Below are 14,033 nucleotides of genomic sequence, written 5' to 3'. Positions count from 1 at the left end.
TATTTTACATTAGGTTTTAACTGCGACTAAAGTTTTAAAATCGACAAACCGATCATTAAACGGTAAAAATCCCCCCTTTATAATAATAATATTACTTATATATATATTTGTATTTTTATAAAGTAGAACTAATATAGCGTTAAGCTTTGTTTAAAGATTTCACTGTGGAACGAACCGGACTTACTAAAAACTACACTATTGTACGATTAGGTACACTGCCTATAAGTGTTGTAGCAAGGTTTAAGTATATCCATTCTATAAATAAATAAATATCTTGTGTAAAATTGTATCGTATTTAATAGTTTTTCGTTGTAAAAATAAAGCTATTTCATATACACCTCGTATAACATCAAGGCCAAACAAACAAGAGAACCATTTCCTTTAAGTGAACATAAAACTTCTAAATTAGGAGAATTAATTCATTTTAATGTGTGGGGTCCATATAGGATACAAAGTAGAGAAGGATATAAATCCTTCCTAACTATTGTTGATGATTTTACAAGAGCTGTATGGGTTTATCTTTTAAAAACTAAGGATCAAGTGTTTGATAACTTTGTTGAGTTTCATAATCTAATCAAAAATCAATTTAATGTTGACATTAAAGTAATTAGGTCAGATAATGGAACAGAATTTTGTAATAATCAAATGGAAACCTTTTGTCATACAAAAGGAATCATACATCAAACATCTTGTCCTTACACACCCCAACAAAATGGGGTGGCTGAAAGGAAACATAGACATCTGCTTAATGTAGTAAGAAGTCTTATGTTTCAAGGAGGGTTACCACTTAATTTTTGGAGTGAGTGTGTTCTAACTGCTGTATATCTTGTTAATAGGTTACCAACTGCTGTTCTTTCAGGAAAATCACCATTTGAATGTATTTTTGGCTTTAAGCCTAATCTCTCTCACATTAGAGTTTTTGGTTATTTGTGTTATGCAACTATTTTAAATATAAATGATAAGTTCACTAATAGAGCTGCTAAATGTGTTTTAATTGGTTACTCATCAGTCAAAAAGGGTTATAAGCTTTATAACCTTGAGACTAAAACTGTTTTATTTACAAGAGATGTAAAATTTTATGAAACTATTTTTCTATTTAAAAAACTTGATTTTTCTAAAAATAATTTGTTTGATTCAGATGTTACTCACTTAAACTTTTTTGATTTATTTACTGAAAATGATTTTACTAAAAACAACCAAAATTCTAAAAGACCCAATGATGAAGGGAGAGACACTGAACTTAGTGATGGCACAACTGATTTATCTCAAGTTGACAATAATCCTATTAATGTTAACAAAGAGGGAGATCAAAGTGCAACACTTGATGAACAGTTAATCCCTGAGGGCACTTCTTTACAAAATGACAACACTAGCACACTTGAACATGGTGAAACTTCTACTATTAGAAGAACAGAAAGAACAGCAGTCCTTCCTAAAAGATTTGCAGACTATGTTGTTGAAAGTAAAGTGAAACATGGTGTTGAAAAAGTTATAAACTATTCTTTCTTAAACAAAGAAAACTTCTGTTTTGTGTCCAATTTAAATAAAAGCATTGAACCAACTTCTTATTTTGAAGCTGCAAAAGATAAGAATTGGGTAGATGCAATGAATGATGAAATTTTTGCTTTAAATAGAAACAATACATGGGTTTTGGTTGACTTACCACCTGGCAGAAAGCCAATTGGCAGTAAATGGGTATATAAAATAAAGTATAAATCTAATGGGGAGATTGAGAGATATAAGGCTAGGTTAGTAGCCAAGGGTTTTAATCAAAGAGAAGGCATAGATTATGAAGAAACCTTTTCACCTGTTGTAAAAATGGTTACTGTTAGGATTTTAATTAATCTTGCTATTAATAAAGGGTGGATTTTACATCAGTTGGATGTAAACAATGCCTTTCTATATGGTGAAATTGTTGAGGATGTGTATATGACACCTCCTGAAGGTTACTTTAACAAAGATAAAATCAAAGCTTATAAACTAATCAAATCTTTATATGGGCTAAAACAAGCACCAAGAAAATGGAATGAAAAATTAACATCTGTGTTAAAAGACAATGGTTTTGTTCAAAGTATAAATGATTATTCATTATATACCAAAACTGTTGATGATATATTTCTGGTTATCTTGGTTTATGTGGATGATATAATTATCACTGGTAATAATGAAAATGAAATTAAAAAGTTGAAGGCATACTTAAGTGAAAATTTTATGATAAAAGATCTTGGAAAACTAAAATATTTTTTAGAAATTGAGGTCTTAGATATTGAAAATGGTGTATGTATGAATCAAAGGAAATATTGCCTTGAACTTTTACAAGATTTTGGAATGTTAGGTTGTAAACCTATATCTACACCTATGGAACAAAATGTGGTTGTTGACACTGAATGTAATGATAAGAATAAAAAACTTGAAGATATTTCATATTATCAAAAACTTGTTGGTAAACTAATTTACCTAACAATGACAAGGCCTGACATTGCATATGCAGTTCATTGCCTTAGTCAATTTATGCATTCTCCATTAGAGTGTCATCTTAAGCTTGCCTTTCATGTATTAAGATATTTGAAACAATCTCCTGGTAGAGGTGTTTCAATTGTGAAGTCAACTAGTTTTGACTTAATTGCCTTTGTAGATACTGACTGGGCTAAGTCCATGTCCTTTAGAAAGTCTGTGAATGGTTATTGTGTGTTTATGGGTGATTCGCTCATATCATGGAAAAGTAAGAAACAAAATGTTGTTCTAGATCATCGGCAGAATCTGAATATAGAGGTATGAGCAATTCTGCTTGTGAGATAATGTGGATTTTAAAACTGTTTGATGATCTGCATATAGAAACCTGTATACCTGTTCCTTTACTGTGTGACAGTAAGTCTGCAATACAAATTGCAGCCAATCCTGTTTTCCATGAGAAAACAAAACATCTAGAGGTAGATGTTCATTTTATAAGGGAAAAGGTTAGTGCAGGTACCATTAAAACTATTAAGGTTGATTCTAGTGTGCAGGTGGCTGACATCTTCACAAAAGGATTAAGTTCTAAAACTCATAGTTACTTTTGAGACAAGCTTGGACTTGTAGACATATTCCAAGGTTAGATTGTGGGGGCATGTTCAAAAGGATCGAGGTTATGAGGTAAACAATCTAACTTGAAATATTTATCATATATTTTTCATATTTGTGTTTGCTTTTGTGTTTATAAGTTTCAGGGCATAAATGAGAAAAACACAAATTATGTGGCAGAAACCTAAACACAAGTCCAGGGGCTATTTGTGACAAGAGGAGAAAGTACCTTTTGTATAAATAGTTAATTTATTTTATATTTCCTTTTTTGTATCAGTTTTGTGAACGATTTGTTTTGTATCCCAAATTAGGGTTAGGTTTAGAGAAGAGCAATTGATTCATCTGTTGATGATCAATTGCAGTTTGAAGTGGTGTTTTTGGTTGTAAGGGAGAAGGACCTTTATCTTGTAATAGTTTTGGGCTTTGCCCGGTTTATTAGGGTTGTTTGAGTGTTAATTGATTTGATCTGTTGATTGTGTTGTTAGTGTTCTTTCTTCCATAGATGTGTATGATTTTAACAAGGTTATAAAAGCGTTACTCAATAGAATATAGTTTAAAAACTCATGTTCACAATGTAAAACATAAAACAAATAATTATGTCCCCAAATTATAAAACATTGAAAAACGGACTATGAAATTCACAATACAAAGTTAAGGGTTCATGCTGTCAGTTAGAGTCGTAGCCAACAGATGAAATTCAAGATAATGTACCTACGCCAATTTGGTAGGTTATAGACTAATAATATCCATGGTATATTAGTAAGTTTGTTTTAGTTTATGTTTCATCAAGTTTACATGTCCGGTTAGAAATCAGGGTTTTGTTGTTTAGAGTTTTAGACTTAGAAGTGGACTATATTAGAACGGTAACTTCGATGGAGTGTATATCACTCAATATTAATCCTTTTGCAGGGAATTCAATTCTTAGAGTTAGGTTTATGAGTAATGTTTTCATAAAGTAAAGTTTTCTATCTGACTCAAAATATCCATTAGTCTAGAGTAGATTTTGTCACTAGTGGCCAAAATTCTCTATTTGATCTTTAAACTTATGATATTTACTAAAATAGTAAACGTATTCATTTACAGTCAATATTTTGACAAAAGTTGTGTATTAACTTATTTTTATCATAGTAAATTCATTTGGTTGTAAAAACTAATTTTGGTTCCCTTTTTGAAAAAAAAAACTAGTTTAAAACCCGCGGATTCGCGGGGTTTTTAAAAAAAAAGTTGATAAAAAGTCCTAAAATATTTAAGTGAAATCATTATTAATATTAGAAAATATAACTTAGTATTAATTTTATCATATGATATTAACAAATGGTATTGTATAGGTAACACGATGAGTTGTTAATATAATCCGTAGTAACATTTCATGCATACACAATGACCAAAAATCAACATCGATGATTTTAATTGTAGTGGCTAAATACACGTACAAAGTTGTAAAAGCAATTGATTGTAGATGTTGCATCCAGAAAGCCTGTCTTGACTGGTGCTTCCTCCATCAATGGTGTCCGACAAATATGATCAATTTGACCTGGAGTCAAATTCAATTACACTCAATATTAGTGTTGCATACTAAGTTCTTATAAGATAAACCAAAATAATTAAGCAATATATATATATATATATATATATATATATATATATATATATATATATATATATATATATATATATATATATATATATATATATATATATAGGAAGGATATATATATATAGAGGCAGGATCAATGGAGAAGTAATTAATCGGGGGGAAGCGGGGGGAAGCAAAAAAAAATTTTGTTTTTTTTTGAAATTTTTTTTTCAAGCATCAAGATCACACGAAAATATAAACATTTAAAAAATCACTTCGTGATGAATGTTATTATTAGGCGGGAAAACAATCGACAAAAATAACATTCAAGATAATATTGTTCGTGAAGAATGTTAACGTTTTTTTTCCAGGTTTTGTGAAGTAAAATTTAGCCCGATTTAGAGTTTAGGGTTTAGGGTTTAGGGTTTAGAGTTTTGGGTTTTGGGTATATGGAATAAACCCAAAACACCAAACTCTAAACCCTAAACCCTAAACTCTAAATCGTTCGTGTTAAAAACTCAATCTAAATCCTAAATCCAAACCCTAAACCCTAAATTTCTAAACTCTAATATCAAAACCCTAATATCTAAACCCTATAAACCCTAAATTTCATCAAATCATCCAGTCGGGGGAAAGCGGGGGGAAGCAAAATCTTTTTTTTCTTTAGTTTTTTGAAAAAACTTTGTTCACGAACATTATAGATTGGATGAAAATATGAACATTTAATAAATATACTTTGTGATAAATGTTTTTATTTTGACGGGAAAACGCTCGAAGAACTAATATATAACAATTATCGTGTTTTTTAAGCGTATGTTGAGGTTTTAGATATTATGGTTTAGATATTAGGGTTTATAGGGTTTAGATATTAGGGTTTAGAAATTTAGGGTTTAGGGTTTAGATTTAGGGTTTAGATTTAGGATTTAGATTGAGTTTTTAACACGAACAGTTTAGAGTTTAAGGTTTAGGGTTTAGAGTTTGGTGTTTTGGGTTTATGGAATAAACTCAAAACACCAAACCCTAAACCCTAAACTCTAAATCGGGCTAAATTTTACTTCACAAAACATGAAGAAAAAAAAACGTTAACATTCTTCACGAACAATATTATCTTGAATGTTATTTTTGTCGATCGTTTTTTCGCATAAATAATAACACTCATCACGAAGTGTCTTTTCTAAATGTTCATATTTTCGTGTAATCTTTGTAGAGACCCGTCCTAATCCATCCGGAAGAATTCCATATCGATTATAAACGATTCACAACAGTTGATACATCGCGAGGTACTTGACCTCTATATGATACATTTTACAAACATTGCATTCGTTTTTGAAAAGACAATCTTTCATTACATCGAAAGTTGACAGCATGCATAACATTTTATAATATATCTAATTATAATTAACTTAATAATAATCTTGATGAACTCAACGACTCGAATGCAACGTCTTTTGAAATATGTCATGAATGACTCCAAGTAATATCTTTAAAATGAGCAATTGCACAGCGGAAGACTTCTTTCATACCTGAGAATAAACATGCTTTAAAGTGTCAACCAAAAGGTTGGTGAGTTCATTAGTTTAACATAAATAATCATTTCCATCATGTTAATAGACCACAAGGATTTCATTTCCGGTTCTCATAAATATACGTCCCATGCATAGAGACAAAAATATCATTCATATGGATGAACACCTGGTAACCGACATTAACAAGATGCATATAAGAATATCCCCATCATTCCGGGATCCTCCTTCGGACATGATATAAATTTCGAAGTACTAAAGCATCCGGTACTTTGGATGGGGCTTGTTGGGCCCGATAGATCTATCTTTAGGATTCGCGTCAATTAGGGTGTCTGTTCCCTAATTCTTAGATTACCAGACTAAAAAGGGTGATATTCGATTCGATAATCCAACCATAGAATGTAGTTTCGATTACTTGTGTCTATTTCGTAAAACAGTTATAAAAAGTTGCGCATGTGATGTTAAAGCTAAAGGGTATAAAATACTATTAAATTTTACAAGGAAATACTATTAAATACGATACAATTTTACACAAGATATTTATTTATTTATTGAATGGATATACTTAAACCTTGCTACAACACTTATAGGCAGTGTATCTAATCGTACAGTAGTGTAGTTTTTAGTAAGTCCGGTTCGTTCGACAGAGAATCTTTTTCACAAAGCTTAACGCTATATTAGTTTAAATTTATAAAAATACAAATATATATAATATTATTATTATAAAGGGGATTTTTACCGTTTAATGACCGGTTTGTCGATTTTAAAAACTTTAGTTGCAGTTAAAACAAAATGTAAAATATTAAATAAATAAAAGACTTAATTTAAAGAGTAAAGTAAATAACGATAATGAAATTGCGAATAATAAAAGTGCGATAAAATAAACTTGCGATAATTAAAAAGTACGATAATTAAAAGTGCAATTAAATACAATAACAATAAATAAAAATGCGATAATTAGAAGCGCAATTAAATATAAAATAAAGGAAATTAAATATGAAATAAAAGAATTATGCTTATTTAAAGTTCCGTAATCATGATGTTTGACGTGTTGATTTTAGTTTTATGCCCATGGGTTAATTGTCCTTTGTCCTGAATTATTTAATATGTCCGTCTGGTTTTTGTCCATAACAGTCCATCAGTCATAAATATAAAGTGCGAGTGTCCTCGTCAAATTATCCTTATACCCGAAGTTTAAATATTCCAACTAATTGGGGACTTAAACTGTAACAAGATTTTAATACTTTGTTTAATAATTACACCAGGATGTCGACTGAGTGTAACCCAAGGTTTTAATATTTTGTTATCAATTATGCCAAGTGTCCTTATACATAATTTCACCCCTGTTTTAATAATTCTAGTGGCTATTAATCCATTCCCGTGTCCGGTTAAATGAACAATTATTCGTACATATAAATACCCCGCCCATCGTGTCCGATTGAGTGTATATGGTTATTTATAGGTACGTCCAATTGTAAATCTTTATATTAAAATTAACAAACTATCATTTAGTTAAACAAATATAAAGCCCATTAATAGCCCATAGTCTAATTTCCACAAGTGTCGTTCTTTTGTCCAAACCCCAATTATGGTACAAAGCCCAATTACCCAATTTTAGTAATTAGCCCAACATCATGATTACTTCGTTTTAAATAAGCATAATAATAACTTAGCTACGAGACATTAAATTAAAAAGGTTGAACATAACTTACAATGATTAAAAATAGCGTAGCGTTACACGGACAGAATTTCGACTTACACCCTTACAACATTCGCTAACATACCCTTATTATTAGGATTAAAATTAAAATTAAAATTAAAATATAAATTATAAATATAAATATAACGTATAGATATAGAGAGATTGATATATTGGATAAATGGTGCACCAAAGCTCGATTTTTATAGGCCTGTGAACTGGAAAAGTTGGCCATGCGATCGCATGGGATTTCTTCCTCCAGGCCATGCGATCGCATGGCCGTCGGTGACAGCTAAAAATCCTTGTTTTCTTGTTTGTCGACGTTTTAATAAATAAATATAATATATTAAATAATTATAAGAATTATTTAAATATTTTATTATATTTATGTGCATAGTTGACTTGTAATTTTTAGTCCGTTGCGTCGAGCGTTGAGAGTTGACTCTGGTCCCGGTTCCGGATTTTCGAACGTCCTTGCGTACAATTTAATATCTTGTACTTTTCGTTTTGAATCTTGTACTTTTGTAATTTTGAGATGTTTCTTATCAATAATTGGAACCTCGTTGATTGTATTTTGTACTTTTGAGCTTTTTTGGTCATTTGCGTCTTCAATTCGTCGAATCTGTCTTTTGTCTTCACCTTTTATTATTTAAACGAATATCACTTGTAAATAGAACAATTGCAACTAAAAGCTTGTCTTTCTTGAGGAATAATGCTATGAAATATATGTTCGTTTTTAGCATTATCAAATATTCCCACACTTGAGCGTTGCTTGTCCTCAAGCAATATAGTCTTGAAATACAAGAATCACTTCTTTATTCTTCACACTTTGTACATCAGTGATTTCTTTACGGCGGTATAAACAATGGTAGTAACGATGTGGTTTACAGTCCCACATGACTATAAAATTTAGATCCATTAAGGAAATTGGATCTTTATGAAAACATTTGATCTTTTAAAAATTAAATCTAGTTTTTACCCTAGATAAGTTTTCCGGAATAACCCTTCACCGGTGTTTGCAAAATATTTTTGTGGGCTTGGTGGGTTTCAGATTTGAAAATTTTAGCTTAAAACTTGCGGTTTTGTGTCACCCACTTGCTAACCTTGTATTAGGAAAGCAACACGTCCAGTTTACTTGTCCCGTATATTACCTTTCGGTAAACTACCGTCCGGTTGTAAAGGAAAGCGTTGAACAAGCAAATGTTAAGGCAATGTCCCCTGACATGCTTTTAATTATGGTCTATAACATGTCGGACGCAATTACTATCCTTTGTAGGAGCAATAGTAAAGCTCACCCTTATAATTTGTCGGTCTGGCACAAGGTCCTGTCTTTAACCATGCTATGCAACCACCGTTCTTACGGTTGACACCCGATTTGGTTCAGATGACCTAATGAATTCCAGGTGAATTCCTAGGATTTTACGTTCAATGGTAATGAACGTATTGAAAATGGGTTTTCAGAAAACAAATCGGTTTATAATTTGATCAAAATATTTTCTCGTTCAAGCTCGAGTTTAGATATCATTGAATTCCATGAGTTTGAATTCTCAATCTTTAAGGTCAATCTCTAGGATTGAGTAATATCAGGCTTAAAAGCTGATTTTTAATCTTTAAGGAGATTATCCTTTCTGGGGAACTGATTCATTAGTCTTATCCAGCTAATTTGCACGGTGCCCCCCATTTTACGAGATAAATCCTTCTCATGGTTAGGATAAATCTGACCACTTGGCGACCCTGTTTAATGTTGAGGTCCGTGAATTTCCTGCTGATTTTAGTGATGACTTTTCTAGGTTTTTCGTCAACCTACAGCTGGTCTAGATGACAACTTCATGACCTAAATCAAGAAGCGCGTTTCTTTTTCGAAAGACTTTACTTTCTTTTAATGACGGAATTGATTCATCGTGTAGATCCATCTCTTCTTTTCTTTCATCGGGTAAAATAGTTTAGTTTAGTCCAAAGCAAAAGTATTTTCAGTTATTTGTTACAGAAATATGTGACATATGTTTAAGATAACTTGGTAATTTTTCCCACACTTGGCTTTTATTTTTCTTTTTATTGTCCTCTATTCCATTTTAAATGAATTTTAACATTTTGGTTTGTTTCTCAATTTATGTCCTTTCTGAGGTAACAATAATTTCAGTGTTAACACCTAGTTTTATCGTTCATAAATATGTATAAACATGATTTTGAGTTCATTTAATTGAAAATTTTGAAAAATTTTACTAGAATTGGGTAGTCAGTATATAAGACTAGGGCTGTTCTTTATCATCAGAGAGCACTAGATTCTAATACAACTACTACGTTACTAGTATTTTTAATGGTAACCAAGTGTTTAAGATAAAAATTTTAAAAATCCGAAAGAATTTAACCCCTTCCCACACTTAAGATCTTGCAATGCCCTCATTTGCAAGAAATCAGTAACAATTTAAATTATTGAGGGTGATTAGCGTAAAAATGATTAAATTTTACCAAAGTTTCCAAACATATTGGCGTTTGGTTGCTGAATGATAAATGGTGCATATCATTTGTTCATTTTGTCTGTTGTTACATCACATTTATTTGTCATCTTGTCGTCAAAATTACTAGCTTTTGCTGAACTTAATGCCAGTCTTTGAAAATGCGCTGTTTTACCCTGTTTTGTACAATTTACAATATACATACATACAAATATAAACATGCATGGCAATTTGAAATGGGACTTAATATCCCACTTTCAAATCCTAAATGTGAAATATTAGTACACAATAATAATAAAAATGATAAAGATTACATAAGTATATTCAATAACATAAGTTTAAACATGAATAAGTAAAAAGATAAAAACATAAAAATCATATAAATAACCAAATGGAACTAAATCAATCTGGATATGGGTTCCAGTTCATCTCATCAGGTGGGTTCCATTGTTAGTTATAGGTGTTTTGATAGGCTTGGTTATAGTCATACCGGTTAAAGGGTGGTCGGATATCGGGGCTATGTGGCGGAAAATGAGCAGGTCGAGTAGGTACGTAATTATTTGGTACCTGATATGATAGCTTGCTCATGATTTGGTGCTGATGAACTAACCAGCTATCGTGTTGGCGTCGCCTATAATCCTCGTATACTCGCTCGGAGTTCCACTACTCATACATACTATGTATGGCCGCGTTCGTCATTGCTTCCTCATCTATACGAACGTGGACGTCAAGAATAGCATCTCTAAAGACATCCCTAATGTCTTCCGCCTCCTCCATTTCCTCGTCTGAGCCTCTCTCTACCTGAGGATGAGATCCCTCATAGGGTACTGCCTGGTTACGTCTACTTTTCAATACCTTAGCACCCACATAAACTTTCAATCCTAAGGGCTCAACCTGTTCTCTACAAAGCTGTAATGGACCCCCTTGGTTCCTATCAACACATAAATACTCTCCAATGAGAGTAACAAAAATACCTCCTCCTATTACACTCCCGTCCTGCATTCCCTCTACCATTTTAGATAAATAAAAAGCAACACAGTAAGAGATATTGACAAAGCTTCTAGGATCCCGAATACACTTTAGGTAGAATAAATCATGTAAGGTAATTTTTTCTTTATTATGACCTCTCTGTGTAATCGAGTTAGCCAAAAATCTATGAATAATACGAAGCTCGGCTCTGTCAATATGTGTATAGGAGTGTCCTCCTGCTCGTGTAAAAACATCAAAATGTGACATACGCCTCCAAATGGCGTCAGTGTCAAAGTTACTATCTACCCTTTCACCATAATGAATCAAATTTGTACAATCGGGTAATAGCAACTCACCAGGAGTATATATCTGTAAGGCCCTGACCTTGTCCAGCATGGACATTCTGTACATCCTACTGCCAAGGATAAACCTAAGAAATCTTCTATCATCTATTCTAACTATATTTGTATCAAGTGATACAGTACTCATCAACTCAACACACCATTCCTTATATACAGGTCTACGAATGGTGAAAAGACGTTCCCAATCTGTAAAAGAAGAACTGCCATACCTTTGAACTAAAAGCTGTCTAACACGGTCAGCTAGATGGACCGTTTCCAAAGGGGCCCAATCGATTACCCTTGGCACCTCTACATTTTTTGTTACCAATTTGAATTTGTTCCTTTGATATGTCTCGTAATCTCTCCATCTCCTATCAAATCTCAGATTAGGATGCAGAGTGTGCTCAGGAATCATTGGGAATTCTACTGGCGGCCTCATTGGGAATACTATGAATTCATCAACAAACTGTACCAGATCATAATAAGGTATGTGCTGATCAGGCTATTGTTGTTGTTCCTGTTGTGGTTCTTGTTCGTGTTGCATTTCTAGTTCTGGTTCTGGTGCTGGTGCTGGTCGTCTAGATGATGATGCTCCTGAACCTCCAGTATCGGCTTTCTGCAAAACACATTAAACACAAAATTTGGCATCCAAATATGCATTAGTGTTAGGAAAATAACAACTTAAAACAATCACTATAACATGTTAAATCAAAATTAAACTTATACACATTTTCACAATTTTTCACAATTCTACACTTTTCAAATAAGCACATATGAAAATGTATACAAAATTCATAAGCATTTAACTCAAATAACATGTCAAAATAGTCATTACTAATAATTAAACAAGTCTCAAATGGCAAATATATCAAATTAATCAAGTTCATGAATTTTGGACTTAAAAAGTCCACTTTAATCTCCAAAAATCATGTTTAGGATCAATGTTTGGATCATTTAACTATCTAAACATGTTACACTACTCAATGTATACACTAATTACACTAGAAATTAACAAAATTGCATTAGGTAAAAAATTGGTAATTATCACAAAACTAGGAATTTATAGAGTTTAGGGGTGTAATTTTTACCATTTTGCTGAAGAATGAGAATCTAGGCATGATTAGAGCAAGAAAAATGACGAATTACGGTGAAAATGGTGAATTTTAGAGGTGATTTGGGAGTATTTTTGTATGTTTTGTGTGTGTGTTGGTGTGAGGCAGAACAGAACAGGCTGTATGTATCAGGCCTGCATTTGGTCCCCATGCGATCGCATGGGTTCCAAGTGCAAACCCCATGCGATCGCATGGGGTGCCGGCTACAGTACTTTCAGTTTTTTTTCTTTTTTTTATCTTATACTAATTAAAACAATTAAGTAATTAATTTTAAAATTTTGTTTCCCTTGTTATTTAGGACGAGGTCGTTTCGGATCGATGTCCTAGTCCGTCCTTTGACAAAATTTTAAAATTTGTCTTTTTGTAGCGATTGTTTTAAAAGCTAAGATTTTTAGCGTTTTTTTAATGTTTTTGGCATACTTTAATTCAATAAGATTAAAAATAATGATAATAAAAGTTCTTGTCCCTCCCTCGGGTAAAGCAATTTCGGTTCAATGACCTAGTCTTCAACTTACGACGAATTTTAAAAATCATTTTTTTAACTTAATGAGATAAAGTAAATTTTTGTTTTTAAATTCACACCAATCTTAAAATTTGAAATGCATAAAATTAAAAATTCTTATTTTAAAAATTAAAAATTCACACCAAACTTAATTTAAAAATTCATATTATAAAATCACACCAAACTTATATTATATTTTTCAAATATTTACAATTTTAAATATATTGTTTTTACAAAATTTACAATATTAATTTAAGATTTATATATTAATTTTAAAAACATGGTAAAAATAAAATTAAAAATCTTTTTGGCTTTTTATCCCACTTTAATCAATCAAATATTATCAAAAATATACGCCCCTCTTTTCGGTAAAGTAATTTCGGTTCCATGACCTAATTTAACTCATGACGAATTTTTGAAATATTTTGGGTTGATTGATTAAAGATATTTATACCTTAAGAATAAACGTTAAATTTCGCAGTGATGTAATAAATTTTTGAATGATATCAATAATTTCGGTCGCCAAACCTAATTTTATTTAATACCAATTTAATACTTTATAGTGAACAAATTAGCGTTTATTATCAAAAGGTTAAAAATAAAATATAAAAAAATAAAAACTGTACAGACTTACCTGTGAGATAGTATTCTTAGTTATATGATCTATCCCATTCATAAGATAGTCGGTTTAATTGGTTTTCCATAGCTACATAGGCGTAACCTCGAGCATTCAGTGTTTTTTCTTCTAAACATATGAACGGTCCGTCTCTGCATAAAGTAACAAATTCGGTATTT

At 31.6% G+C, this 14,033-nt stretch overlaps 1 protein-coding gene across 1 annotated transcript in view; it reads left to right on the top strand.

The window, feature by feature from the left end:
* The window catches only part of LOC139875892 (uncharacterized), a 44,048-nt gene that overhangs the window by 18,921 nt on the left and 11,094 nt on the right, over positions 1 to 14,033 (top strand). The window contains exons 7-8 of the mRNA XM_071863187.1: positions 410 to 2,722; positions 2,836 to 2,957. Coding sequence (XP_071719288.1) covers positions 410 to 2,722; positions 2,836 to 2,957 — 2,435 coding nt within the window. The remainder of the gene's footprint in view (positions 1 to 409; positions 2,723 to 2,835; positions 2,958 to 14,033) is intronic.

The sequence above is a fragment of the Rutidosis leptorrhynchoides genome, chromosome 11, assembly GCF_046630445.1.
Source record: "Rutidosis leptorrhynchoides isolate AG116_Rl617_1_P2 chromosome 11, CSIRO_AGI_Rlap_v1, whole genome shotgun sequence".
Lineage (NCBI taxonomy): Eukaryota > Viridiplantae > Streptophyta > Magnoliopsida > Asterales > Asteraceae > Rutidosis > Rutidosis leptorrhynchoides.
Note: the sequence above shows the minus strand (reverse complement) of the source record. Positions and strands in the feature narration are given on the sequence as shown.